General features: G+C 35.6%; 1 protein-coding gene across 7 annotated transcripts in view; it reads left to right on the top strand.

Annotated features, from left to right (window-relative positions):
- The window catches only part of EPHA6 (EPH receptor A6), a 930,448-nt gene that overhangs the window by 667,154 nt on the left and 241,159 nt on the right, over positions 1–22,135 (top strand). For all 7 annotated transcript variants that reach the window (XM_065539279.2, XM_045385337.3, XM_005548367.5 and 4 more), the window contains 2 exons: positions 2,759–2,829; positions 5,864–5,989. In XM_065539279.2, the coding sequence (XP_065395351.1) occupies positions 2,759–2,829; positions 5,864–5,989 (197 nt within the window). The remainder of the gene's footprint in view (positions 1–2,758; positions 2,830–5,863; positions 5,990–22,135) is intronic.

The following is a 22,135-nucleotide window of genomic DNA, read 5'->3' as shown; positions in this document are numbered from 1 at the left end:
ACTGGTACCTCAGAAAGAGCAGAAATAATAAATAGCTACCTTCAGTGAACCGAAAACACTATTTGTTTTAAAACCGCTTAGGGGCCAATATTTTATTAAAATTTAATCTACTTAAAATTACAGAAGATATACACATATGTAATAATTGTCTACAATTTTGACAGCACACCAAAAAGTATAGAACTTGGCAGGTACTTTGCATGTATCAAGTGTGGGTCTCTGACAAATATACAACTTCTCTTCAGTAAGAGGGTATTAGATTTAGCTGTAGCAAACCTCCTTTTATAGAATTTACCAAGGAAAAAGCAGCATGAATATTCTAATGTGGTTGAGTTAAAAATGATGACTTATTTGTGAAATTAACGGAAAGAAGGCACATTACAACTATGTTTAGTTAAGTTTTTCATGCATATAAACAGATATAGTAATGGTCTTAGAATTAAGAGAGAGTATTTGGGGGTCTTTAGTTTTGGGGGGTGATTAGCTGATTGAATAGTGCTAGCTATAGTAACAAGGAAAAAACAGACATGAAAGAATGCAGGAAATAATGATAAATTCATCGTAATAAAAGTACTAATTTGGGCATAACATGTTGCCACCATCAGTCACTGTTGTCCAGCATTCTCTTAGGACCCTTTTCCTTTATTTTTAGGGCTAACCTCTGACAGCTGTCTGCCATCATCAGAGCTTTGATAATGCTCATCTTTTATAGAGGACAGAAAACAAATTTTGGAGTCTCTAAACCAATTAACTATTAGGTTGAAGATTAAATGTTCAGCACTGCAGCTTATCAAACATGGCCTACAAAAACTTGAATCACTAGCCAGAGTAAAGTGGTTATAAAAAATAAAACCCCTAAACAGCCTGGTGGAGGTCTAAGTTTTCTGAAAAAGATTAAAATTATTCCCATACTATTTTGGACTCCCTGGCAAAGAGAGGGTTTCCAAGACAGTTACTGTTAGGGAAAGAGAAAGACAGAGGAAGGAGGGAAGGGAAAAGAAGGGGAGGGGAGGGGAGAAAAAGAGAAAGAGAGAGACAGAGAGTAAGTTTCAGTGAGGGTTAATGGTGCAAGTTTAAAAAAGAAAGGGAATAAGAAAATAAAATTATTTTGTTGTATGTAAAGTCACAATGACAATTTGGTTAAGAAAATCAAATTGCCAGTACTTTAGCATTGCTATGTGTTTAGCAAACTTTATTAGGAAAATGCTAAATAGAAGAATAAACGTTACTGTATATTCCTTAACCTCTATAACATTAATGCTGCCAATGCATTTTGAACTGGGGTCACTGATACTTTATAATACTCTAATTATCATGAGGTTACGTACCATTTAAAGACAATATGCTTTGGAGCCCAGAAAGTTTATTTAGTTATTCAAGTACAATGGCGTTCCATTGTACTTTAAGGAGATCTTAACTCCAAAGATACAAATTATATCATGTAACTATACTGTGGAAAATTAAGTATGATGGTTGATTTTGATTCAGAAATATTTTTGTTTTCCATTTTCAAAGTTTCTTTGAAGGAGGGAGTAATTTCTTAAATGTGATTTTATTTAACATCAGTATTATATTATTTACAATAGAAAAAATCATCTGTACATTTAAAAGAAATTTAATGATGATTCACTATATTGCAAAATTGTATACAGTTATATGTATCAAGAACATAAGTTAAGGCCTTATTTTTTCATAGAGTATTTCGGTAAACAATGATTTAAATAGCACATGCACATGTGGCAAAGCATTTCATTAAGGCATCAGAAAATATTTCCTTAACACATAAATATGATGAACACAAAAGAAAACATTTCAATCTTTGCGGGCTAAATAAGTGTTGCCTAATAAACTTGAGAGTTGGGCTCAAATATTATCTTTATTTGGGATTCCTGGAGCAGAATAGAAATACCACTTAAAAGGAGAACTAAATGATGAAGAAAAAAAATTGTGCTAAATTATTTTCAGCTTTCAGTTTATATGTTTGCCAATTTATATTTCATCAGAAATTGCTTTAACATTCCATGCATTGAAGAGAACAATTTCAATTCCATAAAATAGAAAAAATATATATTTTGAAGTATCGCTTAAGCACTTTGGTAGGGGAGCACTCATTGAAAAATATTCTATAAAAACTGTAAGACATTTCTGAATAAATACTCAACTTTTCATAGAATTTGAGGCAAAATTCCCATTGAAAGACTGAATTATGTAACACAGATATACTTTGTTTATCCAGTAGAAATTTGATATACCATCAAATCATATGGATGTTGAAGAATTTACTCATATTGAAGAACTCTTGAGAGCATGATCCACAGGGAGACTAGAACATGCCTCTACAAAATTCCAAATATTAAAAAATAAAACTGCTGAACCATCCTGCTGTTTAGCAATGAAAATGGAAGACAGTTGTAGACATTTCTGAGATACTGACTCAAAATACATTTTTATTCTGACTTTTAATTTTTTTTTCTACCAACTCTAGCTATTAGTAGTCATATAAGGGATGGTTATGGCAGATTATTAAATATTTTCTAAGACTCCTGTCTTGCAAATCCATCTACTTGACAGTATTTTATTCTAGGACTAGTTTCAATGTACATAAAAATCCTTGTATAGAATATTTTCACGTTATAAAGATATTGTAAAAGTGGTCTGTATGACAAGAACTTTGTTCATAGATTATACGTATTTTAATTGGTTTTGCTTTGTATCCAGCATACTTCTTAAAACAAGTTTCTTTTTATCTTTTTAAAAGATGTCAATGGTACATAAAAGCCAAGATGAAGTCAGAAGAGAAGAGAAGAAACCACTTACAGAATGGGCATTGTAAGTAGCGCAGTGACTTTCTTTCATTATTTTGTACTGTTCCAGCACTTCAGGAGTTCATTCAAATGCTATCTATTGAGTTGAAAAACAAAAGAAAAAAAGTCTCTTCCAACCTTTCAGCATTAAGAATTTTCATCTGGTTTCCAGGTTTGTTGGTGAGAGTTGCACCTGCTTCTCATTAAATAACATTACCTTGTTCCCAATTCTGCTTGCTGGAAAACACAACAGACTGAATTTGCTAAAAATAATAGTTGTCTGATTTTATCAAGTTATTTACCACTCACAATGGCTCCAAAACATGAGTTGGTTTTTATCTAGTGGAGCATTAGACATAGAAATAAATATTAGGGAATCTTTATTCCTTCTTGTAGGGACTGTCTTTTAAATATATAACAAATCAATTTACAATTCATTAATATTAAAAAAGAATATCAGCTCTTTAACTCTTAGAATATGTATGAAATCCTTGGGTTGACTACAAGGTTATATTCATTTGAGAGATCTATTCCCAAGCAGCCTATAATTACCACTATAGTTGGTTTGATAATTGACAACTTCTCCTCCTCAACATCCACCTCCACCTCCACCTCCAAATTGCAAACTACTTCAGCAAGACAGTTTTTCTATTGTGAGACACTGGATTAACAAGAAAGGGATGTTCTCTAATTAACCACAGTGTAGAGATAATATGCAAAGCAACTGAACTGTTTTAATTTATCTTTTATTTCAAATTGAGCAAAAGATAATAAAGGACATTTCAATCTATACCACCCTCCAGGAAAGGGAAAGGATTTAAGTGAGGAGTGTTTATATAGTAAGTTTGAGTCTTACTGCACTGGCAGAGCTGAGAGAACTGATATCTGGCCTGGGATAACCCAGAAAGGCTATAAACAGATTGCAGAAACCTGGATCCAGACACCTGGGCTGATGACTTACTCTGGGCAACCTTAAGATTCACTACAGGGCATTTAGTATTGATATGCAGAGGGAGAAGGTGCTCCTGAGGCATTTATTATCTGTTTTCCAAGAGTCAGGTTAGCATAAACCAAACCAGATGGGCCCAGCACGAAGCAATGAAAACAAGACAGCCAAGGAGGTAGAAGAAAGTTAACCAACTGATGTTTAAGAAGACGATAAGTTAAATTAGTAACCAGGTATTCAAAACTGGAATTCAGTTTGGTTGTTTATTTTCCTCTTTACTACACATATCATGTTTATATGGAAAAAAAGTCATATTTACTAGTCTTATTCTATAGAAATGCGTACCACCTTAAATAATTGAATAGTTTAATAGTTAAAACCACATATGAGTTACTAAATGATGCTTGTTATCTGTGTCTAACATAATATTATCAACACGACGACATATCTGATTAGAAACCACTAATAATTAGTAGTGGCTATTAGGTTTGAGGTTATAGAACTCAGTCTGAAATCACAAATTCTACTAAGTTGTTATAAAAATATCATATGGAATATAAAATAGAGGTAGAGACTATCTGTTCTCCTTTTCTCCAGTGTATACTTTGAGAAGTCAAGAAAAGCATGACATGTTAAAATTAGTGTCAGGTCTGGATATACCTAGAAATATGCTTTTCTGGTGCTAATTTCAGAAATATTAATTTTCGCATGGTCCATATGTAGCACTAAGAAGACAGAAGACCAAATATATAAATGAAGGCAATGGGCATAGAAGGACTAAGGAAGCAAATTGCTGCTAATATTGGGCATTTCAATACCTCCTCTAAACTTTATTACCTTTTGTTTGTTGCTTTTGATTTTTTTGTCTGTCTGTTTTGCAAGGAGAGTCAAAAAACAGTTAACGCTGGTTATTATATGGCTTTCAAAATCTAAGAAGTAACAAAACCAAAATACCATCCACTCTGCCACAAACTTCACATTGGTCTTTTAATCCCTACTAGTCTGTATTCAATAAAGGCTCTCTGTGTGATTATTGCCTGTAAAAACCATACCAAAGATAGTTGGAAAGATAGAAAGATATGTAAGAAATGACCTCCTGTCTAGAGATCTAAAATGGAAAATGGAAATTAATGAGCTAGCTGGGTGGCTTGTGTCTATAGTCCCAGCTACTCAGGAGGCTGAGGCAGGAGGATCACTTGAGCTCAAGAATTCAAGGCCAGCCTGGACAATGTAGCAAGACTGCCATTTCTCTAAAAAAAAGAAAAAGAAATACATAAATGAGCAAAACAGAGGGATATTCATGGGCAGAGGCAGTCTGTGACTTCTTTGGATACTCACAAATGGACATACAACCACGCATTCATGTTTTCTAGCCATCCTTTCTCATCATCCTAACTGCCCGTAGGCTGTGAGCACTCCATCCCCACCAATGAAGCTCAACAGACATACAACCAATGACCAGATTTGGGCCTTTGATTTCCATCCTTCCCACCAGGATAGACAAGCTGATCCTTTTCAGCACTATGTGTAGTCAGTCAGTCCATGGAAACCACTATGTGAATACAGAAAACGGCCATTATCCCTACTGGCCTTTCTTGCTTCTATGCCATGGAGTCAGTTCTTTACTGCTTGAGGTCTTCTGGAAAAGGGAGAGACCACAGGACTAGGGTATGAGTTCATGAAACCTAATGCCGTAGAGTACAAAAGGTACAGGAGGGACCCTAATGGGCTTCCTTGTTTTGGAGGGAGGCTTATGCCTCATTTTTCTCATTCCCCAAGCTAGAGCAGATGTGGACTGTTTTGGAAGTTTAGTGAACGAGTGAGCTGATTAAACATTTTACAGAAATATGAGACATGTGTTTTCTGGAATCTGTCAGCTCACTTTCTAGGAATCCACCAGGTCATTCTACATTAACCGTGAGGTAAATAAATGTTTGACCCTTGTAGTCAAAGCTTTCATATGGGCAGAGCGTGGGACAGGAAGAAAAGAGAGACTTTAAGTCATTAATAAGACTGACTACTTCAGTATGTCATTCCCCGTTTTAAATGTTCACAAGATGTAGACTACAGAGATACTCAAACTAAATCAATCGTTTTGTTGTTGTTGTTGCAGTGCGCTTCCCGGGAATTAAAACTTACATCGATCCAGATACATACGAAGACCCATCCCTAGCAGTTCATGAATTTGCAAAGGAGATTGATCCCTCAAGAATTCGCATTGAGAGAGTCATTGGGGCAGGTAAATGTCAAATCTACGCTTTTGAACAAAAGATTCCTTAATTTCTTTGTAACTGGTTTATCAACATACTATCTTACATCTTGGCAGTTTTGGTCATTGAAAAGTTTTAACAAGTGAGAAGTAAAGTGATCTTGTATATGGTTTTGTTTGTTTGTTTGTTTGTTTTAAGTATACTGAGTGTCCTTTTGTTTCCAAATACTGAGAACATTCACAAAAGTTACTTTTAACATTCTATGGCCTTTTTTAATAGTGGAGATAAATTACAATGAAACTAGAGTTTTTAGGAGTTTGTCATAAGGTTATAGATTTACTCGAGCGCCAATATCTACAGACATATACTATAATTATAATAGTATTTAAAATGATGACCATGAGCCTCTGCAAGACACAGAAAAGTTCTGAGAATCACCAAAGAGAAAATTTGGTTCAGTGTAGTTTTATGTCATTTTAATGCAAATTAGTGTTTTTTGCTATGTAGAATTTTCTAATACTTAGAACACTTTATTATTTACCTATTCTGAATAAATATAAATTTCTTGTAAATCACCACACAGGAATTTATGCTGTACATTGGTAAGGGCAGAGCCTAAGCCGATGTAACAAAGAGACTCCAGAATACAGATTTATTCCTCTTTCAGATGCTTGACCCAAAGTGCATAGTCCATGCTGGCTGCGGAGCTCTCATTCAGGGGGACTTGCAAGGCCCAAGTTCCTTCTATTCTTGGCTCTGCCTTCCCCTAGCATGCCCTCTTCCTCTAAATGACCAAAGCTGGGTCACCAGTACATCTGCCTTCCTGCCTGTGAGAAGGAAAAGGAAATAGATCAGTCTCTCTGGCTTTGCTTTTAAGGCAATAACCTGAAACTTCCAAACACAGTATTCACATCTCAATGGTCCAAATAACAATAACATGGACACATTTAAGTGCTAGAGAATTTGGAAACAGAATTGCTGACGGCTGCCATGTATGCAGCTAAAATGCATGTATTTATGCGGGGGGGCTGTTTTCCTAAACTAGAGAAGGGAGACTGGATCTTAATGGGAAACATAGGTCTCCTCTAGATGCTGGAGATTTGTTTAATCCTTTGGAAACAGCAGAACAGATGCAAGCATGGGCATTCCAGCCAGGTGTCATGTCTTTACAAAGGCCAAAAGAAAGCAGCTGATGATCCTCTGTTTCTTTCAAAGTCCTTTTTCACCCAGAAGGACAAACTACATAATTTGCAGGACCCAGTATACCCTGAAACATACAGAGTCTCTTGTTAAAAATTTATTAGGAATTTCAAGAAGGTGACAACAGAGAACTAAACCAACTATAGGGCACACCTAAACTCAAGGCTCTATGTGACTGCACAAGTCACATACTCATGAAGCTAATCCTGTTACACAGAGAGTAGAACTACCTCAAGAATTTCAGGCACATTTGCAGAGAGTTCTTCCTGATTTCACTCCATTCCCTATGTACCGTAGATCACCTCATCTCCTGCGTGGCTGGGTCTCCCTCTGAAAGCTGCCACAAGGGCCTTTATGTTCATAATCTTTATGTTCTCAGCCAAAGAAGCTGCCATACCAGAAAGATTAAGGACCTGAAATGGAACCAGATTCTCTATCTTCTTCCACTGAACAAAGAGCACATCAGCAAGCATAATTGAGAAGAGTGATTGAATTATATTCATTTAGCTTTGGAGTTTGTTTTCTTAAGACAGCAAAGGGATAGAGAAGAGAGGAGGTTGAGTAATCTCCATTGCACACAATGTTTGTTCTTGCACCTGAGAAAAACTGATATGTCTTTTTATACTGTCTTGTTCAATACTCACATAGACACAGGAGAAGCAATTTCTGTTTTAGCCCTTTGTGCTACAACGTAACAAAATGCCAGTGTGTGAAATCATAATGTTGAGAGAGAAAATCAAGTATCTGAAGTATAAAGAATAAGAAGAAATTAAACGTTTCTTTTATTTTGGGATTTTTTCAACTAAAATATAAATTTTCCTCTTAAGAAAGTATAATGGTTACTGCAAAAGCAAAACTTAACTACTAAAGAGATTATTTTAGTTTCATTATTCCACCTGCCTTCCCTGAACTCTAATAAGTCATAATGGGATTTATCTCATTTGACAAAGACAGACTATCTAAACCATGTAGTTATTCCTATAGATTGGGGTCTCTTTTTAAATCTGTATTCGTCGTTGATTGTTTCAGCTTTCAAACAATATGCTAAGAGTCCTTTTACTGTCCATATTCGGAAAAATAATGAAAAAGTGTTAAAACCTAACTTGCCTCTTTGTGCCCCTGGCCAGTACTGCTCTGTCAATTTATTCCTTTAGATCATTGTTATAGCCCTTTTATGCTGCTCTCATAGAATGCCTCACACCAGGTAATTTATATTGAACAGAGTTTTTTTGGCTCAAGGTTCTGGCGGCTGGAGTCAAGATTGAGGGGCCACATCTGGTGAGGGTCTTCCTGCTACATCATAACGTGGTGGAAGACATCACATGGGTGAGGGAGAGAAAAAGGGGGCTGATCTCCACCTTTTAAAACAAGCCTGCTGCATTAATCCAGTCATGAGGGCTCAGCCCTCATGATCTAATTACCTCTTTAGGTCCCACCTCTAAACACGGTTGTATTAAGGATTACATTTCCAATGTGTGCATTTGAGGGGACACATTCAAACCATAGCAGTCATGTTTCTAAAACTTTATTTTTGTGAATGTGTGAAGTGTGCATATTTTCCATACCAGCAGTGTGGACAAAACATTACTCAAGTTGAAGAAGAACCAGTTGTTACGTAGTATCTGTGTACCTCTGGTTACTTTCCCAATCTGTAACTATACATACTTTCTTAGATTGCCTCGTATCCTTTCCTTTATTTTCTTTTCCCAGCTATTGACTGTTTCTTCTCAGACTCTATTTCTTCTTCATCTTTGTCCTTTAAGTAGTCCCCTTGGAAATGTAAATTAAGTGACTTAAGTGGTAGTCTAGATGCTGGACAGAGATGAAATGGGGTGGAGAAGATGAGAGAGGCCAGATATCAGGTTGTGACAATTGTCAAGTGAAGGATATTCAGGCAGAATTAAGGCATAAGAATTAAGACGGTAGGAATGGAAAGGAGTACTTAGATTCACAGTTCGTTGCCAAGGAAAAATATACGAGACCTCCATCTCTTACAGATGCAAGACATGCATGCAAAGCAACAGTTAAGATTAATTTTCAGATGTCTAGTTGGAAAAGCACAATATACAATCATTAAATCTTTCTTAAATGAGTTATCAAAAATAAATGTAAAACACCCACATTAACATTTTCACAAAAAGCATAATATCACACCTGACCCGTGATATTTCTTAACACATTCACTGAACAATGTTTGTTAGATGGCTAATATTTACTTGTAAAAGATAATGTGCCACTTAATCTTTTCATATTAAATCACTATGCTTCTCAAGATATATGTATTAAGGCTGCCTTCCTCAATCTTTGTCCTGAGATTTTCGACTAGTAACCATCGAAATACTGTGCAACTGAACCATAAAAATTTAATTTTTCTGTACATATATTCTTAACATTCTCCATCTTTCCCTGTAAATTTCACTTTTTTATAAGTTTTCTAGGGTGCTTTTGTGTGTGTGTGTATCACTCTTCTATTTAATAGTGGCAGCTTATCTTCGTTCATCAATATTGGCCTGAATTTCCATGAAAATGCACATTTCCATTTAAATAAAGTGAGCAGCTCTGTTGCATAAGAAACTATCAAGATCATCTATCTCCTTTGACTTTTTTTGCATTATAAAATGAAATTCTGTGGACAAAGGACTGTAAAACAGAAACTCCCAGGCTAAAACAGCCAAGTCAGATTAGGGGAGAATCATTATTTTATACATATCTTGCAAGATATGAGAAAACTGGTAAACAATTTTAATCATGGTCTGAAATAGGTCATTGAAAACTGTCCGTCTTTCAGTGCACTACTAAACCTAAACCAGTATGAGAACAACTTGCCTGGCAGAGTGTAATTTTGAAACATTATTCCATTGAAAAAATCAATCTTGTGTCTCTAAGCCCATAGGGCACCCTTCTTAAATTTGACCTTCCGTCTTTCCCTAGTCTCAATGGAAATACATAATATCTTCCTGTCATTCATATTCTATCCCTTTATCTATACAAAACTCATTATGGCCTCCACTATCAGCCTTCTCTTCTGGCTTAGTGTCACCAATTTTTTTCTCTTCCTAGAATAGTCCAGGAGGTTTTAACTGTTGGTTTCTCAGCAGTTATCTGCAGGTAAAAGAAAGTCAAAAGGACAACAAAAAGGATATAAAAGTGAGTGTCAAGCCTCGTATTTCAGTTCTGTTATTCCATCTGGTTTGAAGTCACATTTCCTCTTGATATTATACAAGGCATAATGTTCACTTCGTGTGCCTCTTCTAATTCCCTTGCCACTCTCAACACAGCAGGCCTCTTTTTTCTACTCTAAAATATATTATTTTTTAGTTATCTTAAAGAAACTTTATTTTTGTTTCTCTTTTACAGTTGTGTTATACATTCTTGTAACATGACAATGACAAATGTAGGCAATATTCCAGATGTGGTTTTACAATTCTCTTTATATACATTTTTTAAAACCTTGTGTTTATGACTCATTTTCTCTATATTTAGATGAGATGACCTCCTTAGAAATGAGGTTCATTCTTGTCCATCAACTTAAAGGATTTATGGTAGAGGTCGGATTAATTTTCTTGTGTATTCTTGAAAACTTTGCATGTTTAGTACACTGAGAATAAGATCAACAACAGATTTTGGCAAGGCCTTTGTGCCTTTTACTGAATAATTTCATAGCTTTCTAAATCAAATGATGTAATGAAAGATCAGCTTTACCCATTCTCCATCTATGTTATGATATGAATAAAAGCAAAGACTGAAGCAAGACAGACTCAGATTTGAGTCACAGCTTTGCTACTAGCTCATTCTGTAAACTTTAGCAATTTAGATATCTTTGAGAGATTTGGGTTGCTCCACGTATCAAGTAGATTCATAATAATAACTGCTATCTTACAAGATTAATAAAAGGATTAGAAATGATTAAAGGATTAAAAAATAAATACAGTTTTTACATTCAGTTTTGACTGCTGAAATGAACACTTCCTGCCCAACCCTCGATATACTTTGTGATATGAATATCTGCCCATGCAGAATTCAACAATCAATGCCTTAGGTAACTGGAATAATATTTATATTTTTCAGAGTTAGTTGAAAATTGGTAATTGAACTGAAATTTTATTCTTCTTAGTACATTGAGTTATATCCATGTCAACAAACTCTTTTTCTTTTTAATTAAACTCAAAACTTATTTTTTTACATTTAGGACATTATATTTGTTAGGTATGTGTTTATTATTTGCTAAAAAACTCAAGTCATAAGATGAGAAGCAAAGGAAAAATTATTTAAATATCTTAATGTAAAACTGTTCTACAGAAGTCTATCAATTTATTCTTGGTACATCTAAGAAATTAGTAGATATACTGTCAGAAATAGGACTGTATATCAATTTAATAGACTTTCAATTAATTTGTGTTAATTTCAGGACTGTTTATGTATTTTCAACACTCTACATCTTATTTTGAATCATTTAGTACCCCTTTTCTATCTTACATACAGATTTCCCAAACTTGCAAGTTGCCTCATCATAGTCATTGTTTGATAAGTGCTAGTTTAATAAATAAATAGCATTCTTAAACTATTTAAAAAATAAATAATGGGTAAATAAATGAACGACAAAAGGATATTGAATTATTCTAAGTAATGATTTTGCATGACTATGTTTATCTGGTTGCCAAAAAAATCTTAATGAAGTATGACAATTAATATAAAATCAAATGCATAATATATGCAAATAAAAAATAAGACAGAAAAACAAATTCATAGAGGACATTTGGGAATTACAATTGTTACATTACTTTATATTAACAATTTACCTGATAGACCAAAATTATAAAATTTATTATATGCCTTTGCATTTATATAGTAAAATACAGACTTATACAGAAAATGTTACATTGATATTTTATTTTGAATTGAGTTTATGTAACGGGAAGTAATTTTGAAGAGATGTTTATAACTTACGAAGAAGTTATTTTTCAAATACTTTTAATGTTTTTCTTCTAGTTTGTGTATTACTAAAATATTAGGTGAAATGAAGGAAATTTGATCCCTGTTTTCAAAAGAGTTCTCCAAGGATGTAAGCAAGACTGGGTACATCTTAGAATGATGTTCTCGCTTATGGCTAAAAATCAACAGATGAGAAAGACCCACATATCAACAGCAACAACTTTTAACCCTTATATTGCTAGAGTATGTTAGTTATCTTTTGCTGCATAACAAATTACCCTAAAACTAAAACGAAAACATTATTATCTCACAGTTTCAGTGGCTCAGGATTCAGGAATGGCTTAGCTCCTGCACAGTTGCTCACAAGGTTGCAATCATGGTGTCAGCTGGGACTGTGGTCTCACCTGAAGGCTCAGCTGGGCAAGGATCCACATCCAAACTTATGTATATAGCTGCTGTCAGGATACAGTTCTTTGAGGGTTGTTGAGCAGACAGTCTTAATTCCTCACTGCTGCTGGCTGGAGAACACGCTCAGATTCTTACCATGTGGGCTTCTCCAACTTGGCAGCTTGCTTCATCAAAGCCAACAAGAGAGTCTGCTAGTAAGACGGAAGTCAAGTGTTTTATAACCTAATCATGGAAGTGTCAGCAAGTTATCTTTGCACATTCTATTGACTATAAATATGATACTAGACCCCACACTGAAGGGAAGGGCTCACACAAGGATAGGAATACCAGGATGCAGGGATCATCGCAGGCCATCTTAAAAGTTTTCCTACTACATATAGTATTGTTTCATTATGTTTGAAGCTCTAAAGTGGTCCTAATTAGCCAACATTCCCAGGAGTGATTTCTCCCCTTCAGTCCAATTCACATCAAAGATGTCAAAGATGAGTCTTTGACACTCTCTGATACTCAAGCAGTTTGCTCCGGCAGTGCTCTTGTAAGATGGATAGTGGGGAGCAGGCCAGTGGCATGGGTCAGCTACAGTTGAGGGGTCAGATGATCAACTGACCAGGAGGGTCTCTGTCTGGAGATCATTCTCAGAGTTTAGGACGTTCCTCCCACTTTCTTGTACCTGTATTCAGTGCAGGTCAATTATTAGGTGTTTCTTTCATAAAGGGAGTTTAGTCTCTTCTTGTAATGGTATGCTTTTGTTAAGGTTTATGAGAGTTGAATCTGTGCTGAGATGAACTTGTGTATCCAGGGTTTTTAGGTCTCATTGTCACAGAGACCCAGTCATCCACAGGCCTAGTTGCCTCATACCCCTAAGGACACATAATGTCGGTCCTGTGAGATGTTTGAGTAGGCCATATGGCTATCATTAATCCTGCAGCCACCATGCATGTGTAGGCAGTGTTTCAAGCGGAGAGCAAGAGTTGTAAGGCCACTGGAGGTCTTGTCTCTAAACTTAATTCTGACACATTCAGTTGATCAAAGCACGTCACAAAACCAGACCAGATTTAACAAGGTAGAAAAATAGATTTTACTGCTTAATAGAAACAGCAAAATTACATTGCAAAAGGGCATACATATAGGATAGGGAGGAATTCATGACCATTTGTTTTACTATCTACCACATGGCTTATAGTTTTTTTTAAGTGAATCATTATTTTTTCAAGCGTAATGTGAATAACAAATTATGAATTTATTTACTATTTTATCTCTAAGACTATTTTTGCTTTGCACCCCTAATGAATGATAGTAATGTTTTCTTAACAGTGTTAGTTAATCAGCCTTGGGTTAAATAAAAGGCTTACAAAAGTGAATAATGGGCCAGGCATGGTGGCTCACGCCTGTAATCCCAGCACTTTGGGAGGCCAAGGTGGGCAGATCACTTGAAGTCAGGAGTTTGAGACCATCCTGGTCAACATGGTAAAACCCCATCTCTACTAAAAATACAAAAATTAGCCAGGTGTGGTGGTGGGCACCTGTAATCTCAGCTAATCAGAAGGCTGAGGCAGGAGAATCTCTAGAACCAGGGAGGCAGAGATTGCAGTGAGCTGAGACAGTGCCACTGCACTCTAGCCTGATAGCCTGGGTGACAGAGCAAGACTCAGTCTCAAAAAACCAAAACAAACAAACAAACAAAAACCGTGAATAATGGAGCATCTTGCACTAAGCAGGAAGCTAAGGAAAGTATAATATATAAGGTAGAAAGAAGTAGAAAGGAGGAAAGAAAGGACAAGATAGATAATAAGTGAAGAAAACATACATATAAATTGTTCAAAGAACGTAAAGATCACCGTATACTGGGAGATCAGATTGCACTAGAAAGACTGAATTAGGCATTTAAATATACTGTTAAAGATAAGGAATGTCAAGCTGTAGAAAAGGTAGTCTAGATGGAAAGAACATTAGCGATGGTAGAATAAACGGTGTGGAGATTAAGAGAAATTTAGGCCATTTTCAAGTATTTAGAGTTTGATGACACTGGATCTTTATTATATCCAATTTCTCTTCAAAACATAAGCTTTTCCTTTTTTTTTTTTTTTTTTTTTTTTAATGTGAATGCACCTCTAGCCCTGCTTTTTGGCTGTGAATAATAGTTAGTGGCTTTTTAGTTTCATGACTTTTTAATGACAAAGTGTAAAGTGATTAAAGAAAAGAGGAAAGATGTTTTACTTTTATTGGGCAAAGAAAAGTAAAAAAGAGTATGGATCTGTATGTGTATGTGCATGTATACATACGTACATGTAAATGTGTGTGTGTGTGTGTGTGTTAGTCAGCTTCGCTGTCATAAAAAAATAGATTGGGTGGCTTAAAAGGCACAAATTTATTTTCTCACAGTTCTGGACACTGGAGTTTGATGGATGCCTACACGGTCAGGTTCGGGAGAAGCTCTCTTCTGTGTCGCAGACATCAGCCTCCTTGCTTTGTCCTCACATGGCAGAGAAGAAGAGATATATCTTCCTTTTCTTATAAGATCACAGTCTTTATCAGATTAGGGCCCGGCTCTGAAAACCTTATTTAGCCTTAATTTCCTCCCAAAGACCATATGTCCAGATTTTGTCACATAGAGAGGGCATCAATGTATAAATTTTGGTGGGACACAATTTAGTCCTCTGTGTGTGTGTGCACGCACACGCGCGTGCTGGATCAGGAAGAAAGCAAGATATTACCTGATGAAATATTTACTCACTGTTATCCGAGTGTCTGTATGAGTGAATTTTGAATGAAAGGATAAAAATTGTAAATTCATAAAAGATATGCCTGCTAGGTTTGACTTCCTTGGAGAGCTCTGTCTGAACTTAGAGCTGAGTTTAGGCCAAGAGCTAAAGCAGAGTATCACATGGTTACCATGTGTCCAGAGAGTGGTGTAGCCACAGGGAAACAGAGAGAGGAACAATAGGTCTCCCTGAGTAAAATCTATAAAGATGGTACAGTTTCAGTTACTTTTCAGATAATATGCTGATGTGATTGCTGTTAAGACTATAAGAAAGGTATCAAAAAATTAATATGAATGCTAAAACTCAAACTGTTCAATGTGCAGTTGAAGCTTGATTGCTTAGGCCGGGATGTACCTATCAAGGGTTACCTTTGTAGTAGATTCTTCCAACAGATGTTAAGCACCTTTTCTTAAAACCAAGTATTTGACATTTTATCACAACTTGTATTGACACCAATGTAACTTGTGTATCCGCTGTTCCCTGATTACAATGGAAAAATACCTTAATTTTATCAGGAAATAATATTTATGTCCTAAATAGGGAGGGTTTCTTCCCCAAAAATTATTTCCACCTTTGATAACCAGTTAATCCATCTCTGCTTAGAATCTCATAACCTTTCCTCACAGTAAGTGACACTTTCTAACCTGTCTCATCTTTTCCTGATCTTGTCCCTAAAATTTGGAGTCATTTTATATTTGTTCTTCAAACGTCTCATCCACTAGGGGAGAAAATTCAGTTTAAATTTTGAGAACAAGAACTAGCCCATTTACCTTTGTGAGCTGTAATTTCCCTGTCTGTGAAATAAAAGTAAAATACCTTTGCTCCTTCATGATTGTTGTGAAAAGCAAATGAGATAAAGTAGATTCTGACCATCCAGCATTTATCAGAACACCACCAATGAAAGAGTTCATTGCCTCCAAGATAGCCAATTCCCTTGGGAACAGTTCCAATAAATCCAGGATATTCATGAGTAAAAAAACAAAAATGTGCTTCCTTATAACTTGGTACATGATCTTACAACACTGCCTACTGGTACTCGTTCTGCAAAATTGAGCTTATACAAAGTAAACCTAATCCTACTTCCACACCACACCATTACTCTTCAAATATTTAAAGAACAACATGTAAACCTCATAAATCTTCTTCGTTCAGCCTAAATTGTCTAAATCTTTCAACCATTTCCATCCCACATGATGTCTAGATATGTCATCATTCAGGCCACCTTCCTCTGGAGATCTAGAGTTTTTCTCTAAGTCTTTTCCAGAATTGAACCCAATACTCCAAATGTTTTCTAATCAGTGTGAGAACACAGGAATAGCACCTTTCCTGCTGTGCCTCAATTAATGCATCCTGAGTTTGCATTTGCTTTTTGAACAACTGCCATGCACTGTTGGCATAGGGAGAGCTTACTACCAGCTTATCCCCAGCAGTCTTTCTCAAAGGAGTTTCTATTAAGCCAGGACTATTTCTATACTTGTCAATTGACTTTATTACTTTTGAGTGCAATATTATATTTTTATAGGTCTACACTGTATATCTATGTAAATCATATATATAAATATGAATCATCTATATCATATTCTTATTTAAAAATATGAATAGATACAGATATGTTAAAATGATCTAGATATGTAATACCTATATAAATTTGTATAGATGTGTAAAGAATGTATATTCTAGAAATACATACTAGAATATATGATATATGTTCTTTACATATCTATACAAATTCTAGTATACTGAGAATATATGATATAGAATATATGATATATATACTTTACATGTCTATACAAACATTATATTCTTTTCATATTCCCATTTCATAAATATTCCTATTAAATTTCATGGTGTTTCTGTACATAAAATTTCTCAACCTGTCCATGTCTTTTTCCTTAATTACATCAGCTGGTACAATTATTGTCCTTCTCAGTAACGTCTGTGATTTGTTTTGCCTTGCAATTTAGCTGTGTGCCCTTATCATAAGAGCTTAGTGCTCTCTGTGCAGCAATCATTTAGTACTCTCTAATTTTCTTCTTCATTGGGACAATTGTTTTTGTATTATTTGAATTCTGTATTTTGTAGATGCCTATCTCTCACTCCTTGTAGAATCTCTGATCAAGATATTGTCCCCAATCCATGTGCATTTTAACTGCCACTCTGAAGTTTAATGTCTACAGTTATGGCCAGTACTTTTTCCCTGGGTTGTAAGTATCTTAAAGTGAAAATGGTCAGTTTTTTCCCAAGTTTCCCCACCCCCTGCATTTCATGAGTCTTTATTCAGAAATAAGTCAAAATAACAGCTCTGTTGACTTTTTGAAAGATGGACACAGCAGCGAGGCAGGCAATTGTGATTTTATAGCTTCTCACTTATTGCTTTCATGATGGAGGAAATGAATTCACAGGATGGGAAAGTGTGTTTTGTGAGGATTGATTAAAGCGTGAAGCACATGGACTTTCCAGGTGGTCTAATGCAGTTCCTTGTTCACATGGAAACCTCTGATACTCTCTCCCTGCCAAAATATTTGTCCATGGTTTCCTCCTTGCTTCAGCCTATCAGGAAAAAAAAGCCTGTCTTTAGCATTAATAATAGTCAAGAATTATTAAATGTTCATCTGCCTGGGATGAACTTTACATGCATCATTATTCCTTTTATCATCACAACCCTATAAATCACAAAGATCACATATGTCCATTTTACGGACACGAAAGCTAAGATTTAAAGAGATTAAATTATTTGGTCAAAGTGAACCAGCTTGTAATAGTAAAGCCAGAGTAATCTGATGTTATAGCTCATGCTTTTATTAACCACAACTTCATTTCAAATAACCCTTTATATTGATGAAGCCGTACTTCTATAAGAATATCTTCTTCTGGCACTTGTGCAATTGATACTTCTGAAACCATCTCCACCTATCTTAGGTGAATTTATCTCTGTTGCTTGCTTTCTTTCTGGCCATCTGTCAGTCTTTCTGTCTGCAGTCACTTTCCAACTCTGTGATGTATATAGACTGTGTTCTGGCTGCTGATTGAGCCTCTGTGATTTGTAGGCTGAAAGTGAATTACCATTACCTAAGTGCATTGATGCACCGAAAAATACCAACTGCCTCAGCAGAACCAACAGTAATGTGAATATTGATTATTGTCATGAAATCATTATTTAGGATAGGATTACAAATTTCCCTCATTTGAAGCATGATTTGCATGTTCTGTGTGGCATGTCAATTTATCAACAAACCCTGTCAGCTCTGCCTTCAAATATACCCCAGGATCCAAGCTCATTTTACCCCTTTGCAACATCCACCCTGGCCAATCTACCAACACCTCTCCTAGCCTCCCTTCTTCCACCACTCAATGGTATGTTCTCCTAACATGGGACCCTAGAACGGGAAGATCCCTTGGAAAAGTAAACCAGATTGTGTCCTTCTCTGATCAAAACCTGCCAGTCATGATCTGTTCCAGTCAAAGTAAGAGCCTGGCCACCTACTTAACTGCCTCTTCAATTGCATCTCCACCAACTTTCCCTTCACTCATTGCTGTGGCAACAATGGTGTCATTGTTCCTCAACTTGCCACATGCACTCCTATCTCAAAACCTTTGCACCTGACATTCTGTCTAACTGGGAAGCTCTTAGCTCCGGTAACATCATGGCTCCGTCCCCACTCCCTCACTTCCTCCAACTTCTGTGACAATGCAAATTCATCAGAGACCTTTCGGGTCCTTCATAAACTAGCAATTCCCCTTCCATACTCTCCTTCCCTCTTGCCCTGCCTTTAGTCCATAGTAATTATTACTAACTGACATGTACATGGGTTTTGTTTTTCCTGTTGTCTGTCTTCCCCTTTCTCTTTCTAGTTCACTGCTGTACCCTCAGCTCTTTAAACACTACACCTGTGTTCTCTTTATTCTCTCTGAAATTTCTATTAGTCAACCCTCAGATTGAGCCTTCAGCCTTATCCAACCCTTAGATTGAGCCTTCACCTTCTGAAGAATTAAACTCACATATTTTACCTGTGGTTTGTCTTTGTAGGTGCAGATTCATGCTATTTTTCTATCAGACTTCTTCAACTATGTCTATGTACCTTCCGATACTTCTTTTGAGTATTTTTTCTGCTATCATTTTAATTTTCAGAAATCTCTCCAATTTTTGGATGATTTCTCTTAGCATCCAGATCCTTCTTGATCGATGAAGCCTATCTTGTAAGACACCATTATTGTTTATTCTAGTTTTCTTGATTCTCTCAGATTATTCATGCCTCTCACTTTTGTACTGGGAACTCTTCTCACACATCTGGTGATTCTTGGCTTTGCATTCATATTTACAGGTAAAGCTCTGTCTGAGTGGAGGCTCTGTGTCAGAACGTAGGCATGTCTATTGTGGGCCTCAGTTTGGGTGATAAGGAGACTGTTTTATTAGAGATCTTCAAATGCCAATATGTGGCTTTTATTTTACCTTGGAATATTCATTTTTTCCTTAAAAATACTCTTTTGATATTCCATGGGCATTAGTGATTAACTCTTCCTTGTAAAACGTTCAAACTATACCCTTTGCCTATATGGAGCCCATGTTTTACTCCCACCCTTTGCTACAATGGGTGCCTCTAAGCCTGGAGTCCAGGTATGTTTCCTCCACATTAATTTCTCTCCCGTCAACAAAGGCAATCTCTTTTGTTCCATTTTTATGCCCTGCTACACCCACAGTATTTCCCAGTCACTTCAGTTACTTCACAAATTTGCTGAATTCTCTTCCACTGGAGTCCCATCTCTTGTCTTCTTTATTTCTGAGGATTTACTCTAGGTGTTTTGCTTTCCTATTTTTAGAGGGTCCTCAGAGTTGGAAACACAATAAACATATGTTTGCTCTAACATCTTAACCAGAAGCCAGGCCTACCGCGTTTTCAGTGATCTACAAAATGAGGTAAGCACTGGAGAAACCTCACATATAAATGTAGTCTTCTAATATATATTTATTTCTGACTTCTCCCCTTCTCTTGAATCGTAGCCTTTTCCATGTCATTTTTACAACATGAAATAAGAATACTATAATTGTTTCCAATGTCTCTTACTAGATAAACTTTAAATATTTAACATTAAAAATCAATGAGTAATTCCTAGTGTTCAAAATATTTTGCTTAAAGAACAAGTTGTACTTTTAATTAAATTAAACACAGTAACAAATTATGACTAGAGAAATAGGCTGATCTGGTTTACCTAAAGGTACCAGCCTAGTCTGTTACTTTTTTATAATATGTGTATAATATTTTATATTATTATTTTTATAATATACAACATATAATAACAATAATCATTATATAATATACTAATATAATAATCATATTATATTTTATATAACTTATTCAAATAAAATAAATTTTATATTTCAAATAAAATGTATTTTGTATATGGAGACTAAATGCAATATATTTTACTTTTTAGTTGTGCATTTTTTATTGTTATTTTCCAATCAAAAAGAAACAGCATCCATGACAAGTGACATTCAGCTTTCATTTATTGCACTAAAATGAACATTAACACTGTCAGATTTTCCTTTATTCATGATTTTCTGTGCAATGAAATCCAAAGCAATTGCCTGTCCTTCCATTATTTACAAAAGAAGAGAAACACCACCAATGACAAATATTCAGCATCTTATCTGCTCTGCTTGCTGTCCTGCATGCCTGCAAAAAAAAAAAAAAAACTTTCTGAAAATTCTACTGTTTACTAATCTTGATTTGAAAGAGTTATATGTTATATACTCATGTTTTTACAAGTGCATTTCCCTTTACTTTTATCTCCTATTGGCCTATTGATTTTTTTAATTCTATATTTTTTCTTTAACTCTTGACTGCAGAATACAATATGGTTAAACTTAGAACATATTTGAAACTTGTAATCATTTTGCAATTGCCAGTCATTTACTGAGTTGTTAATCTAATCAACACAACTAGATGTTACTTAGGTGGTTTTAGCAGATACTCTTGCAGAGCTCAAGTAGCAGAGTTACTCCATTATATTCCCTTTCAGACATGATAAATGGTGCTGTCTAATTTTTGGTGGCTACTGCTATCCATGTCTAATTTGAGGATGCAGAAAATATATTGAATTTGAAGTTGTAAGTTCCATCCCAAAAGTATAGCTTTTTGAATTGATTAAAAATCTAAGGATCTACTTCATAAGCATGTAACTAGAATGCCAAACTGATAAAGTTTTTCAAGTTCTGTGTTCTGTGTGCCATTTCATATCCTTAAGGCTGGAATCATCATAATGATGAGAGCAGTAATCCACTCTAACATGAGAGTGGTATGTATAAGTTCATTCTCACATTCCTATAAATACCTGAGAATGGGTATTTAAAAAAAAAAAAAAAGGTTTAATTGGGTTACAATTCAACAGGTTGTACAGGAAGCATGATGCTGATACCTGCCCGGCTTCTGGGGAGGACTCAGAAAATGCAGAGTCATGGTGGAAGGTGAAGGAGGAGCAGGCATGTCACATGACAGAGAGGGGCAAGATAGAGAGTGAGGGGGCAGGTGCTACATACTTTTTAACTACCAGATCTCGCGTCATGAGAACAGCACCACAGGGATAGTGCTAAACCATTCATGAGAACTCCACCCACATAATCCAATCATTTTCCACCAGGCCCCACCTACAACATTGGGGATTGTAATTCACCATGAGATTTGGATGGAGAGACAGATCCAAACCATACCATGGTAGTAGACATTATGAAGAAGAGTGTCATTGTCTCCTGCTAAGGTTCCAAAATGACAGCTATATTCAGGATATACCTGAATTAATTAAATCTATTATTATAAGTGGCTCATTTAAACAAGCTTGAAGCCCCTAGTATCTGTTTTAGTTTCATTATTACTC

Source organism: Macaca fascicularis, chromosome 2 (assembly GCF_037993035.2).
Source record: "Macaca fascicularis isolate 582-1 chromosome 2, T2T-MFA8v1.1".
Classification (NCBI taxonomy): Eukaryota; Metazoa; Chordata; class Mammalia; order Primates; family Cercopithecidae; genus Macaca; species Macaca fascicularis.
Note: the sequence above shows the minus strand (reverse complement) of the source record. Positions and strands in the feature narration are given on the sequence as shown.